The following is a 16,879-nucleotide window of genomic DNA, read 5'->3' on the forward strand; positions in this document are numbered from 1 at the left end:
TCTTCTGATGTCAAACTGTATGGTAAAGGCTTAAGTGTTTTTATAATTATACAAATATGCATATATAGTACAGTATTTTGTGTTGTATATATCAGAAATCGAGACAATAAATAAAATAGTCTCCAAATATTGTTGAGAACCACCTGTACCATGTTTTGTATTCCCAAGCAGTGTGACCTCGAAATAAAATCCATCTACCTGTGTTTTTTGGTTATCTTATAAAAGGCCCACGGGTCTGCCTCTACGAGTACCCAGTCCAGTTCCGAAATCTCTCGAAAAATAACGAGTTGGAATGGGACTCCCCGTTCGCCGCTCCCGCCTCAACAAAAAAGCCGTTCTGCCTCTGCTTCAGTAGTTTATCAACTGTCTGCGATTGCCCTATCTGAGACGTGTGTTCTTTCTCTGGATTTTTCAAGTCGTACGGGCGACTGGAAGGCGCAAGAAGCCACTTTTCACGAAGGAGCCTCAACAGTCTAGGATCGGTGGCATTCACTGCCTTTGATCCCAGGTCTTCGATCAAGTCTGCACTTGTCAGTACTAGTTGGCCGGTGAACGCTAAGTCTTTGGAATCAAGGTGTCTTTCTTTAGGGGAAACATTCGACACCATGCTCTGTCGCGTCTTTGGGCTTGTTACGCGAATGCGCACAGAGATATCCGAAAGTATTAACAACGACAGGACTATTACTACGCCAGTGACCAACAAACTTATTAGCCGCCGATGATTTAATCGCACTGGGACACGTTTTAGATGAACCATCGTTGGCAGATGTAGAACCCTAAGCTCTGCGTATCTCTCACTAATTTCCTTAATATATACAACTCATAACTTCATTTATTACCCCAAACCGCACTATCGTGCTATATAATTAATATTGTATCTAAAGGGATAACAACTATTTATTTTGGCCAAAAAATGGATTTTTTGGGATAAACGACAAGTTTCCCATACAAACCCACGATTACTGTATCTATTCCGACAGTTAAAGATAGTCCCTATTTTTTTTCTAAAGAGTTTTTTTTTTTAATCTCTTAAGAGATCTTAAGAGGGTAGCCGTTTATAGAGGTCAAGTGGTCCGATGGCAAGCACAAATTCCAGAGTAATTGCGATAAACGCCATTTGGGTGGTAAAATAGAATTGATACTATATCTATGAGTTGTTTACAGTGTATTTATTGTGAAAAATGGATCTCTTACGAACAGTTGTTATCCCTAAACGCCGGACACGATATACTTAGTTACCTGGACTGTTAAATAATTCACTTCTGTTTCGCCGCAAAAAGCGGAATGCTCTCATAGCATAGCAGTGTATTATGCAGTGCTATATTGTGGGATTATAGCCTATCTCACGAGCAGAGATCAATATATCAGAAATATAATTCATAAGATGATTATATATTATTCAGTGACGATTAGAAGTCATGATAGCTAGCTTCAAAATCGACGCCTGGGAATATTCCTACATTATTTGCATTTTACATAGATTGTTCTTAAAGTTTAAGATGACTGTACTTGCAACCTTTCCTCTTCACACAAGATTATATGCTGTCAACTCTTTTTTTTCTGTATTTTTGTGAATTTCATGTTGAAATCAGGCAGCTAATGGGTAGCTGATCCCGAATTCGGACCACAATACCCGTTTAATTACAGCTTTGGAAACGCCTCGCTCGCGCTGCTAGTTAATTACGCCGCGGGGTATTCGGGGCACAGACCGTGATCATTAGATACCGCCAATGGATTTTCAGGTTTTTAGAATTTAGATTTTTCATGTGAACGCAGCCTATTAAGGCTCAAAACAAAGCGTTCGACAGCGTCATTTGCTTAGTGTCAGAGACGGGAAACGGCTCGTTTTAAAACATACAGCAAAGAACTATTCACTGGTAGGTCATCTCCTGAAGACATAAAATGAAAGGCGCGCCAACTTATCGTAAGGCCAAAAACCAGTACGCGATTCTACAATTTCTTCGTTTAAATGGGCAGATATCACGCTTATTTAAAACTGATAACGTAAAACAGCTTTGCCAATAGAATTTGAATCCACATACACTCCAGTTTTTGTAAAGATTGGGACTTGCAAAAACGCGTTACTTTGCTTTCCACCATTTTAAAAATGCAAGAATTATTTTAAAAACGGCGGTTTGCCGCAAACTGTACTTAACATCCTTCAGGAATCCCCCCGCCCGACTTGTTTCTTATCAGCAGTAGTAACTATACCAACACATCACTTTTGAAATATATGAAAAATTTAATATATCTATAGTTTGTTAACAAGATGTTCTCCTCACAAAAGATAGACGCTCTATCCGCAACAAGCCTGCCGTCCTGCACACGCGGTAAGCACGTGTTCGCGCGCAGACTCGCGCACATGGCACTGACATGCACGGATTTCCTACCCTGTGCTAACATGACATAACCCGGAACTGTATCCTGCCAAGCGTGCACCGTTGAGTTTTGGTTCTTCTTTCCGTCATTTTTGTCATTAAATTCGTCTTTTCTTTGCAGCAGGCATACTGGCTTTGTCTGGGAGTCTTCAAAAGAGGGCACATTAACCCTCTCCTCCTCCTGACGCAAGAAAGGACGAACCGGAGTTCCACATTTTTCTATTCCGTTGCAGTTTTGCGGAGGTGACTCTAAGCTAACATCCATAAAGCAGTCGGGTGAAAACGTTCTCCATTCCTCCCCAAAACCAATCTTACGAACATCAATTAACTTACACAGCTTGTGCTGCAGCATTATCATTGAAAGCTATTATATCACTACAAACTGGCAGCCTTTACAACAAGGACCCCCTGTTAACTGGGGGTGGGCACGAAGCCCGGCTCTAGGGCAGAGATCGCGCTCTGACGTAGCTTTACATCCAATAGACTAAATTTAAGATAAATAATAACAATAAATTGAGGACTGGACAAAAATATCTATATGGTACAAAATACACCAACACTAAATTCAATCTCCAATGCAGTAAACTGGCGTTGATTGCTTGAGAACAGTCTCTACAATTTTATGCATGTACAACATACGCGTTTTCACCTCGCTCACAAATGGCGCCAAATAAAACAAAGAAGCGTATGCTTAGCAAACAGTACCTATAATTTGTACAGTTACATATAGAATACAATTAGATTTCAAATGTCAAGTTCGGCACCTCTTGGGTGACCTACTTTACAAGGTCAAGGGCACACAGCCCTCCCTCCTCCTCTCTTCACAAATATGTCTCTCTTATTCGCTTTGCTTTTTTTCTTTAAGTATAACAACGTCAATGTGTGTGTGGACAAATAAATATCGCTAGAATCATCCAGTCGCAGAATCCGTGTATACATCTGATATCTCGCCTGGAAAATATATATGCCGCGTAGAATCCACAATGTAGTCGCCGTCGTCACACTGAGAAAGAGAGAGAGACACTAACCTCGGGCTAGTGTCATAATCGCTATAACTGGCTGGGCTAAATCAGATCGGCTATATTCATCGGCATCTCATCGATTTTTGTGCCGTAGAATTGCTCAATATCTCGCAGGCAGCGCACGTCATCATTGGTGACGAAGTTGATGGCAGCTCCTTTCCTACCGAATCGGCCTCCACGTCCGATCCTTTGGACGAAAAAAATACATAGATTTTAGTTCGATGTCTTAAACTAAGAAAGGTTATAAGTGAAATCTTAATGCGTCAATTAAAAGAGGGTTTAAATTTGGTTTTAAAATTACACTTCATTTGGGCAAAAAAAAAAATTATGGTACTTACTAAATCAAAACCAAACTCAATATCTGACTGGTGGAAAATCAGGCTTTGTGAGTCAAATACCTGACATAAAAACTGAACAAGTTAAAAAGTACAATTGTAAACTTAAGGAAGAAAAGGCCTCATAATACCTGTGGATGTAGTTCTCCCTGTTTGTGGGCAGATCATAGTTAATCACAAGGGACACCTGCTGCACGTCGATACCACGTGCTAACAAGTCGGTGGTGATGAGCACGCGACTGGAGCCTGTGCGGAACTCGCGCATGATCACATCACGCTCTTTCTGATCCATGTCACCGTGCTGGAAAATAATAATAATAATAATAAATAAATGAAAATTATAACAGATGAAAAAAAATAATAACATATGAAAAATAGAGACTCATTTCACATACTCATGAAACTTCTTTCAATGCACTTTTATTGCTTAAAATTATAGAGTTACATAATGAAAGAAATCCTTTCCATAAAAAAATCTTTCTAATTAAACAGATTTTCACAAGACCAGAGAGCTTTTTTTTTTACATACCATAGCAGACACGGTGAAATCTCTGCTGTGCATTTTCTCCGTGAGCCAATCTACTTTCCTCCTTGTATTGCAGAAGATCACAGCCTGAGTGATGGTCAACGTCTCATACAAATCACACAGCGTGTCCAGCTTCCATTCCTGGAAACGACAAGATGACCATTACATTACATTTAGCCAAGCTGATTTTAACCGTTGGGAATAACAACAGGGTGAAGCAACTTTAACAACCAGATTAAAGCCTGAAAGTCACCATCAGTGATCAATATATGATTTTAGTTTTTTTTACATTTTATACAAAATCATTAAACAAGGCAGCAAAGCTGTCAAATGTACAGACAAAAAGCAGGAAATAACTATGCACAAAATAGGCTACTGTCAATTCTGATGCAAAAGTACATTATGTTAAACTGCAAATTCAACATCAAATTTTAATTATACTCAACAGGTAATACCAATGTAAGTAAACTGTGTAACAAGCATAAGGCTTCAGGCCCATGGGAGTTCAAGTTCGCACTTTGAAAATGTATAACTTCCAGAAAAAGAAGCCAATTAGACTGTTTTTCCAACTCAGGCTGCATTTTTAGTCCTGTATTTCTTTTTTGAAAGTTTGGCAATCATCAGTAACATGGTTTTCCCATAATGGTCATCATGGCAGCAGCACCCAAAATTGTGTTTTCTTCTATTCTGATGCAATATTACATAATGGTTAACAGCATAATGACCGTCAATTTTTAATAATTAAATATACGTATCATGTATTTTCAGAAAATGTGACTAGCATGGGTATTCAAGCCCGTGGAACTTCAAAGTCACACCTTGAAAATGCCAATATGTGAAAAATTAAAGTTTCACAAAAAAACTGTTTAACTGGCAGTAAGAATTACCAAACAGATTGCATTGCCTACTGAAGCTGTATTTTAGTCCCAGGTTTCTTTCCTGTAAGTTTAAGAACAGTAAGTGACATGGTTTTTCTGGAATGGTCATCATGGGAGCAGTGCCCAAAATATGTTTTTTTCAAATTTTGATGCAATATTACATAATTTTTAACAGCATAATGACCATCAATTTTTAATAATAAAATATTAGTAACATGGACATTCAGAAAACATGACCAGCAAAGGTCTTCAGGCCAATGGAACTTCAAAGTCACACCTTGAAAATGCCAACATGTAAACAAGACAGCACTGTTCTGACATGGGTTTATTTCCATTTTTAACACTTTTTTTAACATAAAACAAAATAAACAGTTTACTGCCATTTTAAATGATCAACTAAGAAAATTGATGAGGTGGGAAAAATATCAATAGAGCAGTGTTAAATGTCCAATTTCCTCCATTCTGAGATTCTGAACATACTGAATGATTGAATATGACAAACTGCAATGATATGAGTTTATTTCCATTTTTGACACTTTATTACACAATACACGATAACAAGTTTGCCAACATTTTTAAATAATCAACTAACAATGTTGTAAAGATGCAGGAAATTTCAAACAAACACTTTTATGTATCTAATTAGTTAAATAATAAGGCTATTAACATGCCTAAGAACTGAATCTGAGGAAATGTGAAAAAACAGCATAACTTCTAAAACTAGAGGATCAGAGAGGCGATACCGCCTCCGAATATTGTACCACCAGCTGGAGCAAGCGCATTCGTATAGACCCCCACATACACAAAATAAGGGGTGCAGCCACCAGTCTTGTGCTTGACAAGCTGTAAAAATGCAATCAACAAGAATTTTCAAAATATGCAAAAAATATATATAACTAAAAATGGTGCAATCAAAGTTAAGTTCATTGTAAGGTAGGTCAAAGGTCAATTTCAAGGTCACAGTAAATTGCCAGTATATGACTTCCTATCCAACTTCAATAGTAACTATGGACCTATCTCTGCCAGTTTTGGAGATAAAAGGGAAGCAAAATTTGCAAAGTTCAGTTCATGGTGAAAAGTAGGTCAAAGGTCAATTTCAAGGTCACAGTAAGATTGCCAGTATATGACTTCCTATTCAACTTCAATAGTAACTATGGACCTATCTCTGCCAGTTTTGGAGATAAAAGGGAAGCAAAATTTGCAAAGTTCAGTTCATGGTGAAAAGTAGGTCAAAGGTCAATTTCAAGGTCACATTTAGATTGCCAGTATATGACTTCCTATTCAACTTCAATAGTAACTATGGACCTATCTCTGCCAGTTTTGGAGATAAAAGGGAAGCAAAATTTGCAAAGTTCAGTTCATGGTGAAAAGAAGGTCAAAGGTCAATTTCAAGGTCACAGTAAAATTGCCAGTATATGACTTCCTATGCAAGTTCAATAGTAACTATGGACCTATCTCTGCCAGTTTTGGAGATAAAAGGGAAGCAAATTTTGCAAAGTTCAGTTCAAGGTGAAAAGTAGGTCAAAGGTCAATTTCAAGGTCACAGTAAAATTGCCAGTATATGACTTCCTATTCAAGTTCAATAGTAACTATGGACCTATCTCTGCCAGTTTTGGAGATAAAAGGGAAGCAAAATTTGCAAAGTTCAGTTCATGGTGATAAGTAGGTCAAAGGTCAATTTCAAGGTCACAGTAAGATTGCCAGTATATGACTTCCTATTCAACTTCAATAGTAACTATGGACCTATCTCTGCCAGTTTTGGAGATAAAAGGGAAGCAAAATTTGCAAAGTTCAGTTCATGGTGAAAAGTAGGTCAAAGGTCAATTTTAAGGTCACATTTAGATTGCCAGTATATGACTTCCCATTCAACTTCAATAGTAACTATGGACCTATCTCTGCCAGTTTTGGAGATATAAGGGACTAAATGTTATAATTTTGGAGTTACCATAATGTGCCATAAATTTCCTACAGAAAAATTTTAATTAAAATAAAGAAAAGGTCATTTTGGTCAAAGTTCTTGAAATGGGAGGTTCTCTGAAGTTGCAGAAGTTTAAATTTGATAAAATAATGTCATTTTTGACCACAAGTTGTCTGCTTTGCCAAGCATTATGTTTTATTTTTCCGGAGTTCAAAATTTATTATCCATTACCGTACTGCACATTTTTATGGAAGCCGACTGGTGCCATATGTTGAAAAAAAAAATTATCTCGAAATTTTGAGATAGCATTTTTTTTGTTCAAATTTCAAAATACTATCTCGAAATTTCGAGATAAATTTTTTTGCTCAAATATCAAAATGCTATCTCGAAATTTCGAGATAAAAATTTTTTTTGTTCAAATTTCAAAATGCTATCTCGAAATTTCGAGATAATTTTTTTTCTACATATGGCACCAGTCGGCTTCCGTACATTTTCCTTTCACCACCGATATGTACTTTCTGATACAGCGTAACTCGAAAACCGTATGGAATACAAAAAAACCGAGACCACCTCCAGTGTTGGGCTTTACATGCTCTACAAAATGCAAAAAAGAATGGGTCTCTAGCATTAACGGTTCCCGAATTAGAGACAGTTTTCAGTTTCGGTATCTTATGGCCGCTACTCCTGTGAAAATGCACCGATTGACCCCAAATTCACGGAGATGAAAGATGACCTGAAGGGTAACACTTTCCAATAATATTATTGGTTAAGTCTGTGTGGCGTCTGAATAACAGGGCAAAAAAATTTTTTTTCGTAAAAAATTTCATTTTTTTGAAAATTTTGACCCATTTGACCTTGAAGTAAAGGTCAAAGGTCAAATCCGAGGGTATATTTGAAATCTACACATATGACTTTTGGAAAGCCGTCTATAGAAATTTTTCCCGTAACTCCTTCTGTAGGGTAGATAATTAGCATTTAATTTTGCCATTTTTAGACAAGGGTGCATTGCAATGAGTGCCACACCCAGACCCCAATACCGACAAAGCCCAAATTTTACGTGGAACGAGTTGAGATTATAGGTGACCTAAATCCATGAGATGGGTACGGGGGCCCTTACCGTCTAGGAGGAGAAGCGGTAACGGTAACATGGCGGCGGAGCCGGCGGAACGGACCGGACGGGACCGAAACCATGTGTACCGCCAGCGCTAACGCTGGTGGTAAATTTTTTTGTTCAAATTTCAAAATAGTATCTCGAAATTTCGAGATAATTTTTTTTTCTACATATGGCACCAGTGGGCTTCCGTACATTTTCCTTTCACCACCAATATGTACTTTTTGATACAGCGTAACTCGAAAACCGTATGGAATACAAAAAAACCGAGACCACCTCCAGTGTTGGGCTTTACATGCTCTACAAAATGCAAAAAAGAATGGGTCTCTAGCATTAACGGTTCCCGAATTAGAGACAGTTTTCAGTTTCGGTATCTTATGGCCGCTACTCCTGTGAAAATGCACCGATTGACCCCAAATTCACGGAGATGAAAGATGACCTGAAGGGTAACACTTTCCAATAATATTATTGGTTAAGTCTGTGTGGTGTCTGAATAACAGGGCAAAAAATTTTTTTTTCGTAAAAAATTTCATTTTTTTGAAAATTTTGGCCCATTTGACCTTGAAGTAAAGGTCAAAGGTCAAATCCGAGGGTATATTTGAAATCTACACATATGACTTTTGGAAAGCCGTCTGTAGAAATTTTTCCCGTAACTCCTTCCGTAGGGTAGATAATTAGCATTTAATTTTGCCATTTTTGGACAAGGGTGCATTGCAATGAGTGCCACACCCAGACCCCAATACCGACAAAGCCCAAATTTTACGTGGAACGAGTTGAGATTATAGGTGACCTAAATCCATGAGATGGGTATGGGGGGCCTTACCGTCTAGGAGGAGAAGCGGTAACGGTAGCCGTCCGGCGGAGCCGGCGGAGCCGGCGGAGCCGGCGGAACGATCCGGACGAGACCGAAACCATGTGTACCGCCAGCGCTAACGCTGGTGGTACAATAATGGCCTGATTATGCTGATTTTCGAACTCAACCTGCGTTTTAGTAAGATTGACCACTCCTGTGAGTTTCATGACAACAGGCCTAACGGTTTTCCTTAAAATGTGTTTACAGGGTTGTATATATGCTGAAAAGTGAAAAAACAGCATAACTTCTACTATAATGGCCCGATCATGCTGATTTTCGAACTTGACCTGCGTTTTATGAATATTCATCAGCTCTGTAAATATAAAAGCAAAAAATAAAACTGTGTTCCACTTATCGTGTTTACAAGGAAAGTGCACGGCATCGGCATCGGCGACGACGGCGACGACAGACGCAGGTGATGGCAATATGTACAGACACATCTGTGTCTGTACATAAAAAGAAAATATCAGTTAACACAAGACTTTTTAATATATTTTTGGTGGTGTTGGGGGGTGGGGGTGGGTGTCATAAAACAGTTTCAATATACTGTGCTAAAAAAACAGAAAAAACTCATTTTCCCCACACCTCTCTCTCCACAGCAATGTAGAACTGTTGGATACCCTCCAGCGTCAGTTCCTCCTTCTTCACCAGGATACGGATGGGTTCGCGCATGAAGCGCTTCGTCACCTCCAGCACGTCCTCTGGCATGGTGGCAGACAACAGGATCACCTGAAAGATGAGACCAATTGGTAAAATTTTCATAAATTTACTCATTTGCTCCATTTGCGTCTCTTTTTTTTTCTTCTAAACACAATTACGGACATGAGATCAAGCAGAAAAGTTCACCCAAAAGATCGCGTGGAACAAGACAATCATTTAGTTTGTGTTGTCATTACATAAATCACATTTTTAGCCTAGTAGCCCTTTAGGAAAACACTTAGAACCCACTGTTCTGACCCTTCAGTTGACCAGGCTCTAAATATTTATTGTCCCAAAGCAGAAACAGTGACCAAAAGTTAAGATATTAAACCAATTTTACTGGCATTTGGTGTAGGACCAGTCTTCATGTTGAAGACTGGACAATTTTCAAAAATTCATTTAGTCATTATCAACCAACCTAACTAGAGGATCAGAGAGGCGATACCGCCTCCAGATATTGTACCACCAGCTGGAGTAAGCGCATTCGTATGGACCCCCCCCCTCCTAAAAGGGACACCATCACCAGTCTGGTGTTTGACAAGCTCTATAAGATGCAATCAACAAGAGTTCTCAAAATATGCAAAAAATATAACTAAAAATGATACAATCAAGCAGATTTTCAAATTGACTTGCATTTTCCTACCCTTGCTCACTACTGTATTCTCTAGACAAAAGGCCTATTGGTTTTCCTTGAAATGTGTTGTCAATGGTGCATATATGCTGACAAAAGAGAAAACCTAGGGGAAACAATGGGCACATCTCTGCTAGATTTAAAGATATGAGAGGCAAGAAAATATGCAAAGCTCAGTTCATGGTGAAAAAGTAGGTCAAAGGTCAATTTCAATATCATAGTATATGAATTTCTATTCAAGTTCAATAGCAACCATGGACATTTCTTTGCCAATTTTGCAGATTTAAAGGCCAGAAAACATGCAAAAAGCAGTTCATCATAAAAAGTAGGTCAAAGGTCAATTTCAAGGTCACAGATTGCTAGTGTATTACTTCCTATTCAAGTTCAATAGTAACTATGGACCTATCTGTCAGTTTTGAAGATAAAGGTGAACGAAAATTTGCTAAGTTCAGTTCATAGTAAAAGGAAGGTCAAAGGTCAATTTAAAGGTCACAGTAAATTGCCAGTTCATGACTTCCTATTTAAGTTCAATAGTAACTATGGACCTATCTCTGCCAGTTTTGGAGATTAAAGGGAACAAAAATTGGCAAAGTTCAATTCATGGTGAAAAGTAGGTCAAAGGTCAATTTTAAGGTCACTGATTAATTGCCAGTATGTGACTTCCTATTCAAGTTTAATAGTGACTATGGACCTATCTCTGCCAGTTTTGGAGATTAAAGGGAACAAAAATTGGCAAAGTTCAATTCATGGTGAAAAGTAGGTCAAAGGTCAATTTTAAGGTCACTGTTAAATTGCCAGTATGTGACTTCCTATTCAAGTTCAATAGTAACTATTGACCTATCTCTGCCAGTTTTGGAGATAAAAGGGAACAAAAATTTGCAAAGTTCAGTTCATGGTGAAAAGTAGGTCAAAGGTCAATTTCAAGCTCACATCTAGATTGCAAGTAAATGACTTCCTATTCAACTTAAATAATAACTATTGACCTATCTCTGCCAGTTTTGGAGATATAAGGGACTAAATGTTACAATTCTGAGTTACAAAAATGTGCCACCACAAAGTACTTTTTAATACAGCATAACACGAAAACCGTATGAAATACAAAAAAACGGAGACCACTCTCAGTGTTGGGCTTTACATGCTCTACAAAATGCAAAAAAGAACGGGTCGCTAGCATTGACGGTTCCCGAATTAGAGACAGTTTTCATTTTCGGTATTTTATGGCCGCTACTCCTGTGAAAATGCACCGATTGACCCCAAATTCACAGAGATGAAAGATGACCCAAAGGGTAACACTTTCCAATATAATTATTGGTTAAGTCTGTGTAGTGTCTGAATAACAGTGCAAATAATATTTTTTTTCATAAAAAATTTCATTTTTTTGAAAATTTTGGCCCGTTTGACCTTGAAATAAAGGTCAAAGGTCAAATCCAAGGGCATATTTGAAATCTACACATATGACTTTTGGAAAGCCGTCTGTAGAAAATTTTCCCATAATTCCTTCCGTAGGGTAGATAATTGGCATTGAATTTTCAAAAATTTTGACAAGGGTGCATTTCAAGGAGCGTCACGCCCAGGTCAATGTACCGACTGAGACAAAAAAACCTGGGGGTTCAAGTTGAGGTTATATGTGACCTAAATCCAAGAGATGGGGACAGGGGTCCTTGCGGTCTAGGAGGAGAAGCGGTAACGGTGACTTGTATCCGGCGCCAGTACGCGGAGCCGGCGGAGCCGGACGAGATGGGTCGGGACTAAAACCATGAGTACCGCCAGCGTACACGCTGGTGGTACTAATTAAATACAAATCTACTGTATAGATATATACAGTATTAAAATCAGTACCTGAGTCTCCTTTGGCATATACTGAAATACATCATAAATCTGATCTTTGAATCCTCTGGACAACATCTCGTCTGCCTCATCCAACACAAACAATTTAATACAGCGAGGGTCTGCAAGAAAAACAGAAGATAAGTTTGAACTATTATATAAGTTTGAACCCAATTGATAAAATGTCGAAAATAATTTCTGCAGGTAAATGAAATGTGTATCCTGCATTCAGGCTGAAGCATAATCTACCTGAGATTTCTTCAAAATAAATTTAGAGAATAATTCTACTCACCTAACGCCCGTCTCTGGATCATGTCGTACACACGTCCTGGGGTCCCTACGACCACGTGTACACCCTGACTTAGCCTGCCCATGTCCTCTCGCACATTTGTGCCACCGATGCATGCATGGCACTCTGCATTTAAGTAATCTCCAAGTGCAATTACTACTTTCTGGATCTGAAACAGGAGAGCATATATGGTTTTGGTTTTTATGTTTTTTTTTATTTCTCTCTCTCCACTCCTCCCCTTCCTATCAAAATACACAGGAGAAAAGGGACAGTGAAAAAGAATTGATTAGAAAGAAGTGTCCCACATCCGATTGAGGCTATGACAACAAGAACTGCCAGCACCTCACCCACGGGCTGTGGTGGTTCCTCTCCTTCCCGTGACGACCACATGGGTCCATGGTGAGAGACCTTAGGGTGCTTTTGGGAAGGTTTTTTTAAAAAGATAAATGATCTAGATAAAGTTCTAGGGCTATGCCTAGGCTTCTATATTCAAATCAAGTAGTCGACAACAGACATGATGAATTGACCTATCACCTTAAAAAAAAAATTCTCAAAAGGTTACTTAAAAGACTGCAAAAAAGTATAAAAAAATTTAAATAATAATCAAAAAAATAAATCAATAAAACTTTTGCTAAGATTCTTAGTGAAATGTAGCTTGGTTGGCTTAATCTTAACAAGCTACAATTTTAGCCCCAAAACTGATTTTGGACTCCTAAAGGGGGAGGGGGGGGGGCTTACCAAATGTCACACCTGTCTCTTACCTGTTGGGCCAGTTCTCTGGTGGGTGCTAACACAAGGGCCTGGCACTCTGGTCTCTTCACATCAATCTGCTGCAGGATGGCTATGGCAAAGGTAGCAGTCTTTCCCGTACCAGACTGAGCCTGGGCTATAACATCACGGCCTGGAAACGGGAGTACGACAGGAAAATGAGAATTCGATAACAGAGGGAGCACAGCAGCAGTGCCAGCAATAAGAACAGTTTGGGATGTCAGTTGACCTTCGATGCGTCACAAAGGTTTGGAAACCTGTAGCAGAAGGCGTATTTAATCCTCATCTCAACACTGGGCTTTTTTTTCCTCACCATGGAGGTGAGGATGTTTGAGCATTATCCGTTGTGTTACCAGTACAATGCAGAATGTTTTATCACAGATGTATGTTCAATACACCACGCACACAATTTTTTTAAGCATCGTTATTCTTTTCCCTATTATCTTTTACTTATCGATTCATTGCCAAAAATATTTTTCATTGCATCTAATACTGTAAATACAACTATAGTAGTAAACAGTAGTCGTAACTACACCGATGGTAATTCCATACCTTTACAGCAAGGGATTATTGCTCTCTGCTGGATAGCAGATGGCTTCTCAAACCCGTAGGCATAAATTCCTCTTAGTAGATGTTCTACTAAGTGCATGTCATCAAAACTGTCTACCACTTCATTCCAGTTACTCTGAAACAAAGCAAGTCCATACATGTTTATGTGTTTTTCCACTGTACATTTACACCACACTAATTGTGGCTTAGGTTTCACATCTATAAGGAAGGACTGTACAGTTCCAATGAGAAACTACAGAGCTTGCCAAGTGCACAGTCACAACATCTTCTTGAAAGTGCAAACTGTTTACTTCTTCATAATGATATGTTAATAGACTTAAATCAGAAACTACTTACACAAACACTTTACCTTGTACACTTTGTCATGTGACACCTGGTGTTTTACAAAAATCATCATAAACAGTACTGCTCACTATCTCCCTACAATCATACTTACCTCGATAACTCCATCTACATCCATCCCAGCTGGGCCGTCAGACTCTCCACTGGGGTAATTCCCCCCACCCTGTATCTGCTGCTGCTCTCCATCATCTCTATCTCTTGACCTGCAACGTAGAGAAAGGGGACATGATTTACAACATTATATTACACAAGGGGTGTTTATATATATATATATATAGAGAGAGAGAGAGAGAGAGATAGAGAGAGAGAGAGAGAGAGAGAATATGTCTGCATGTTCAGATGTTTGTAAGTTTTTCAATCACACTGCTTTGCCTCTCTTAAAAAAAATGCTTTAACAGCACAGGTATGACCTCATGGACAGGGAGTGGAAAATGTCTTTTCTGGGGTAGTGCTAGCAATTTTTACGCTTAGCCAAATCACCACATTTTTGTCAATTTGTTATCCAAATGACTTTAATTTGACTAAAATTAGTCAAATCCAGTTTTGGTTTAGCCAATTTAAGTTAGTTTTAGCATTTGGCTAAATTGGCGAGTGTTAGCGCTACCCCAGCTTTTCATTTCAGTGGGTGCAAATTTGTCTCACTTTATGGTCAGGTGACTGGCAAATTATTATGTATTGAAAGAAAATCTGTACCATTCGAGATGAGCATATACTAATAATGTGTAACATAATATTTTTTTTCAGAACTAATTTCTTTCATAATCTTATTACATCTCCATTTGATGTAGCATTTTCAGGAAAAAAAACTTCATAAAGCTCAGACATTAAAAACAAAAAGTTTTGCAAATATTAAATTTTGTAGGGTTCATATAAATTATACGTAAAATGAAATGTGAAATAAAATTAAAAAAAAAACTTGTCCATAATATCTGTTGGCAACAACTGATAATTTGATTCATGAGAGGACAAGCCATGTGGGGTCTTTTGTTATCATTATTTACCCTTTTACTGAATGCTCATGGTGCTGATGATGATCTTCAAAATGGTCTCGGTCCTCATGAGACCTGCAAAGAAAAAAATGTCACGATGAGAAAAAGAGTCGATAATGGTGAACACTTCTCGATAACATCATAAATCATGTTCAATATTAAAAAAATGTGTGCTCAATACACCTCAGCTTTGTTTAAAATGTGTTTTGAAAGGCAACCCCTACAATATGTGCTGGTCATGCTTCCTTTTGCGGCGAATCATGGCCAGATGACACAAACACCTTGTTCAATTTTAGCTGTTTCTCTTCCAATGTCATTTGATTTGTAATGAATTACAACTACCAGTCTGTAACTATATTCAAAATGATCGTTATTGAGACATTACGAAATATGTCATATACTAAAAATAGAAGATTGCGAAACTGGGCACTTGTGTTGTGAAATCTTTTACCTGGTATTAAAGTGTCCAAATGTATATAATATACTCATGCCATAAGACAATGAGCTTATACTTATTGTGTCTGAATGTGTTAAAAGCCCCGCCATAGAAGGCCTAGAAACTGGGTACTCTAGTTATTTGTGCTAAATAATCCATGGAACAACTGTTAACCCCTGCCATACTTCTCATACATTTCCTATGCCTGCTTCACTTTGATTCATTATTGTATCCAAACACGATATACAGATCACATTAAAAATTTATATAAGTTAAAACAATGAACGTTAACTAGACCTTCATAATTCCTATTCAGATTTCAGCGAATCAAAAATGTATTTTTCCGAGAAATTTAACACGTTTCCTTTATCACCAAGTTGTGTGATACTCAAAGGCGTTCATTCAATCACCATCAAAAAACGACCTTTGAATCTTAAGTTTGAAGTATCTGTCGAAACAGAAAATGAGATATGTTGGACGAAACGCGAACCCCAAAATTGCCCTGACGTGATCAGTCAACAGAAAGGGTCATGAATATAACCCATGATCGTGTTGATATTAAATCAAAGGGGATAACTGACCCATCATCCTATCTTTCATAAAATCAAGGTGATAAGAATATTAATGTCGTGTCCTCACACACATATGTTAAGCCAATGAATCACACGTGCCAAAAATGGCCGACAGGGTGAGTGCGTTCTTCCCTTTTTACCGGCACGAAAAAAGTTGGTATTTCTGAGGAAAATATGTGAAACTGTAGACATTATGTCACTAATATTGCAGAAATGGGAAAGTTCTAACCATCACACTCGGATCGGGCCTATTAATTAATGATTAAGGGATAAAATTTAGTCTCACCTTCGTTCATCTGAATATGACATGTTCACGTACTGAATACCGCGAAGAAAGGACAGAACTAGGGCCGCATAACGCATACGGCGGAAGCTACACTGCGAAAAGTAGCTCCTTAGAGGAAGCAAATTAATATTTGAAAAAAAAGACAGAAAAACATTATTTTACATAGAACATCTCTTTTCAAGTATGTCACTTTAACTGACTACATAAAGAGTGGGAATTATTTTAATTTTAATGCTGCGAATTTATTTTGTTGAAGGTAATGAGGTAAAAGATTCGGGGATCCCCCTTGCAAATAACAAATGCTTCCGAAAGGTCAGTTCCGTTGACGTCATTTTTGAGCACATGTTTGACCTCTCTCTCATTGATTGAAATGACAGAGGTGGGCGGAGCGCTGTATTACATATAATGGTGCATTATACCAGCTGTTTTAGCGACCATCTTTGAGTCTT

General features: G+C 38.2%; 1 protein-coding gene and 1 long non-coding RNA gene across 3 annotated transcripts; both read right to left on the minus strand.

Annotated features, from left to right (window-relative positions):
• Positions 1 to 2,222: 2,222 nt before the first annotated feature.
• On the minus strand, positions 2,223 to 16,587 carry LOC106163738 (eukaryotic initiation factor 4A-II). Of its 2 annotated transcripts, none has more exons than XM_013541411.2 (11): positions 16,431 to 16,587; positions 15,149 to 15,211; positions 14,242 to 14,350; positions 13,788 to 13,920; positions 13,229 to 13,368; positions 12,471 to 12,636; positions 12,191 to 12,300; positions 9,607 to 9,750; positions 4,265 to 4,402; positions 3,867 to 4,036; positions 2,223 to 3,587 (listed from the first exon to the last, which is right to left on the minus strand). In XM_013541411.2, exons 1-11 carry the CDS (start codon positions 16,505 to 16,507, stop codon positions 3,443 to 3,445), a joined length of 1,395 nt encoding a protein of 464 aa, XP_013396865.1. In that variant the 5' UTR covers positions 16,508 to 16,587; the 3' UTR covers positions 2,223 to 3,442. The 2 variants fall into 2 exon arrangements, with proteins under 2 accessions (XP_013396865.1, XP_086853103.1); XM_086996977.1 differs by lacking the exon at positions 16,431 to 16,587 and adding an exon at positions 15,361 to 15,383.
• LOC147759473 (uncharacterized) lies at positions 5,642 to 9,479 on the minus strand. Its single transcript, XR_015331325.1, has 2 exons — positions 7,029 to 9,479; positions 5,642 to 6,882 (listed from the first exon to the last, which is right to left on the minus strand). It is a non-coding gene; the product is annotated as an uncharacterized LOC147759473 (long non-coding RNA).
• Positions 16,588 to 16,879: the final 292 nt, after the last annotated feature.

Source organism: Lingula anatina, chromosome 10, assembly GCF_051362555.1.
Source record: "Lingula anatina isolate TDL-2025a chromosome 10, LinAna3.0, whole genome shotgun sequence".
Taxonomy (NCBI): domain Eukaryota; kingdom Metazoa; phylum Brachiopoda; class Lingulata; order Lingulida; family Lingulidae; genus Lingula; species Lingula anatina.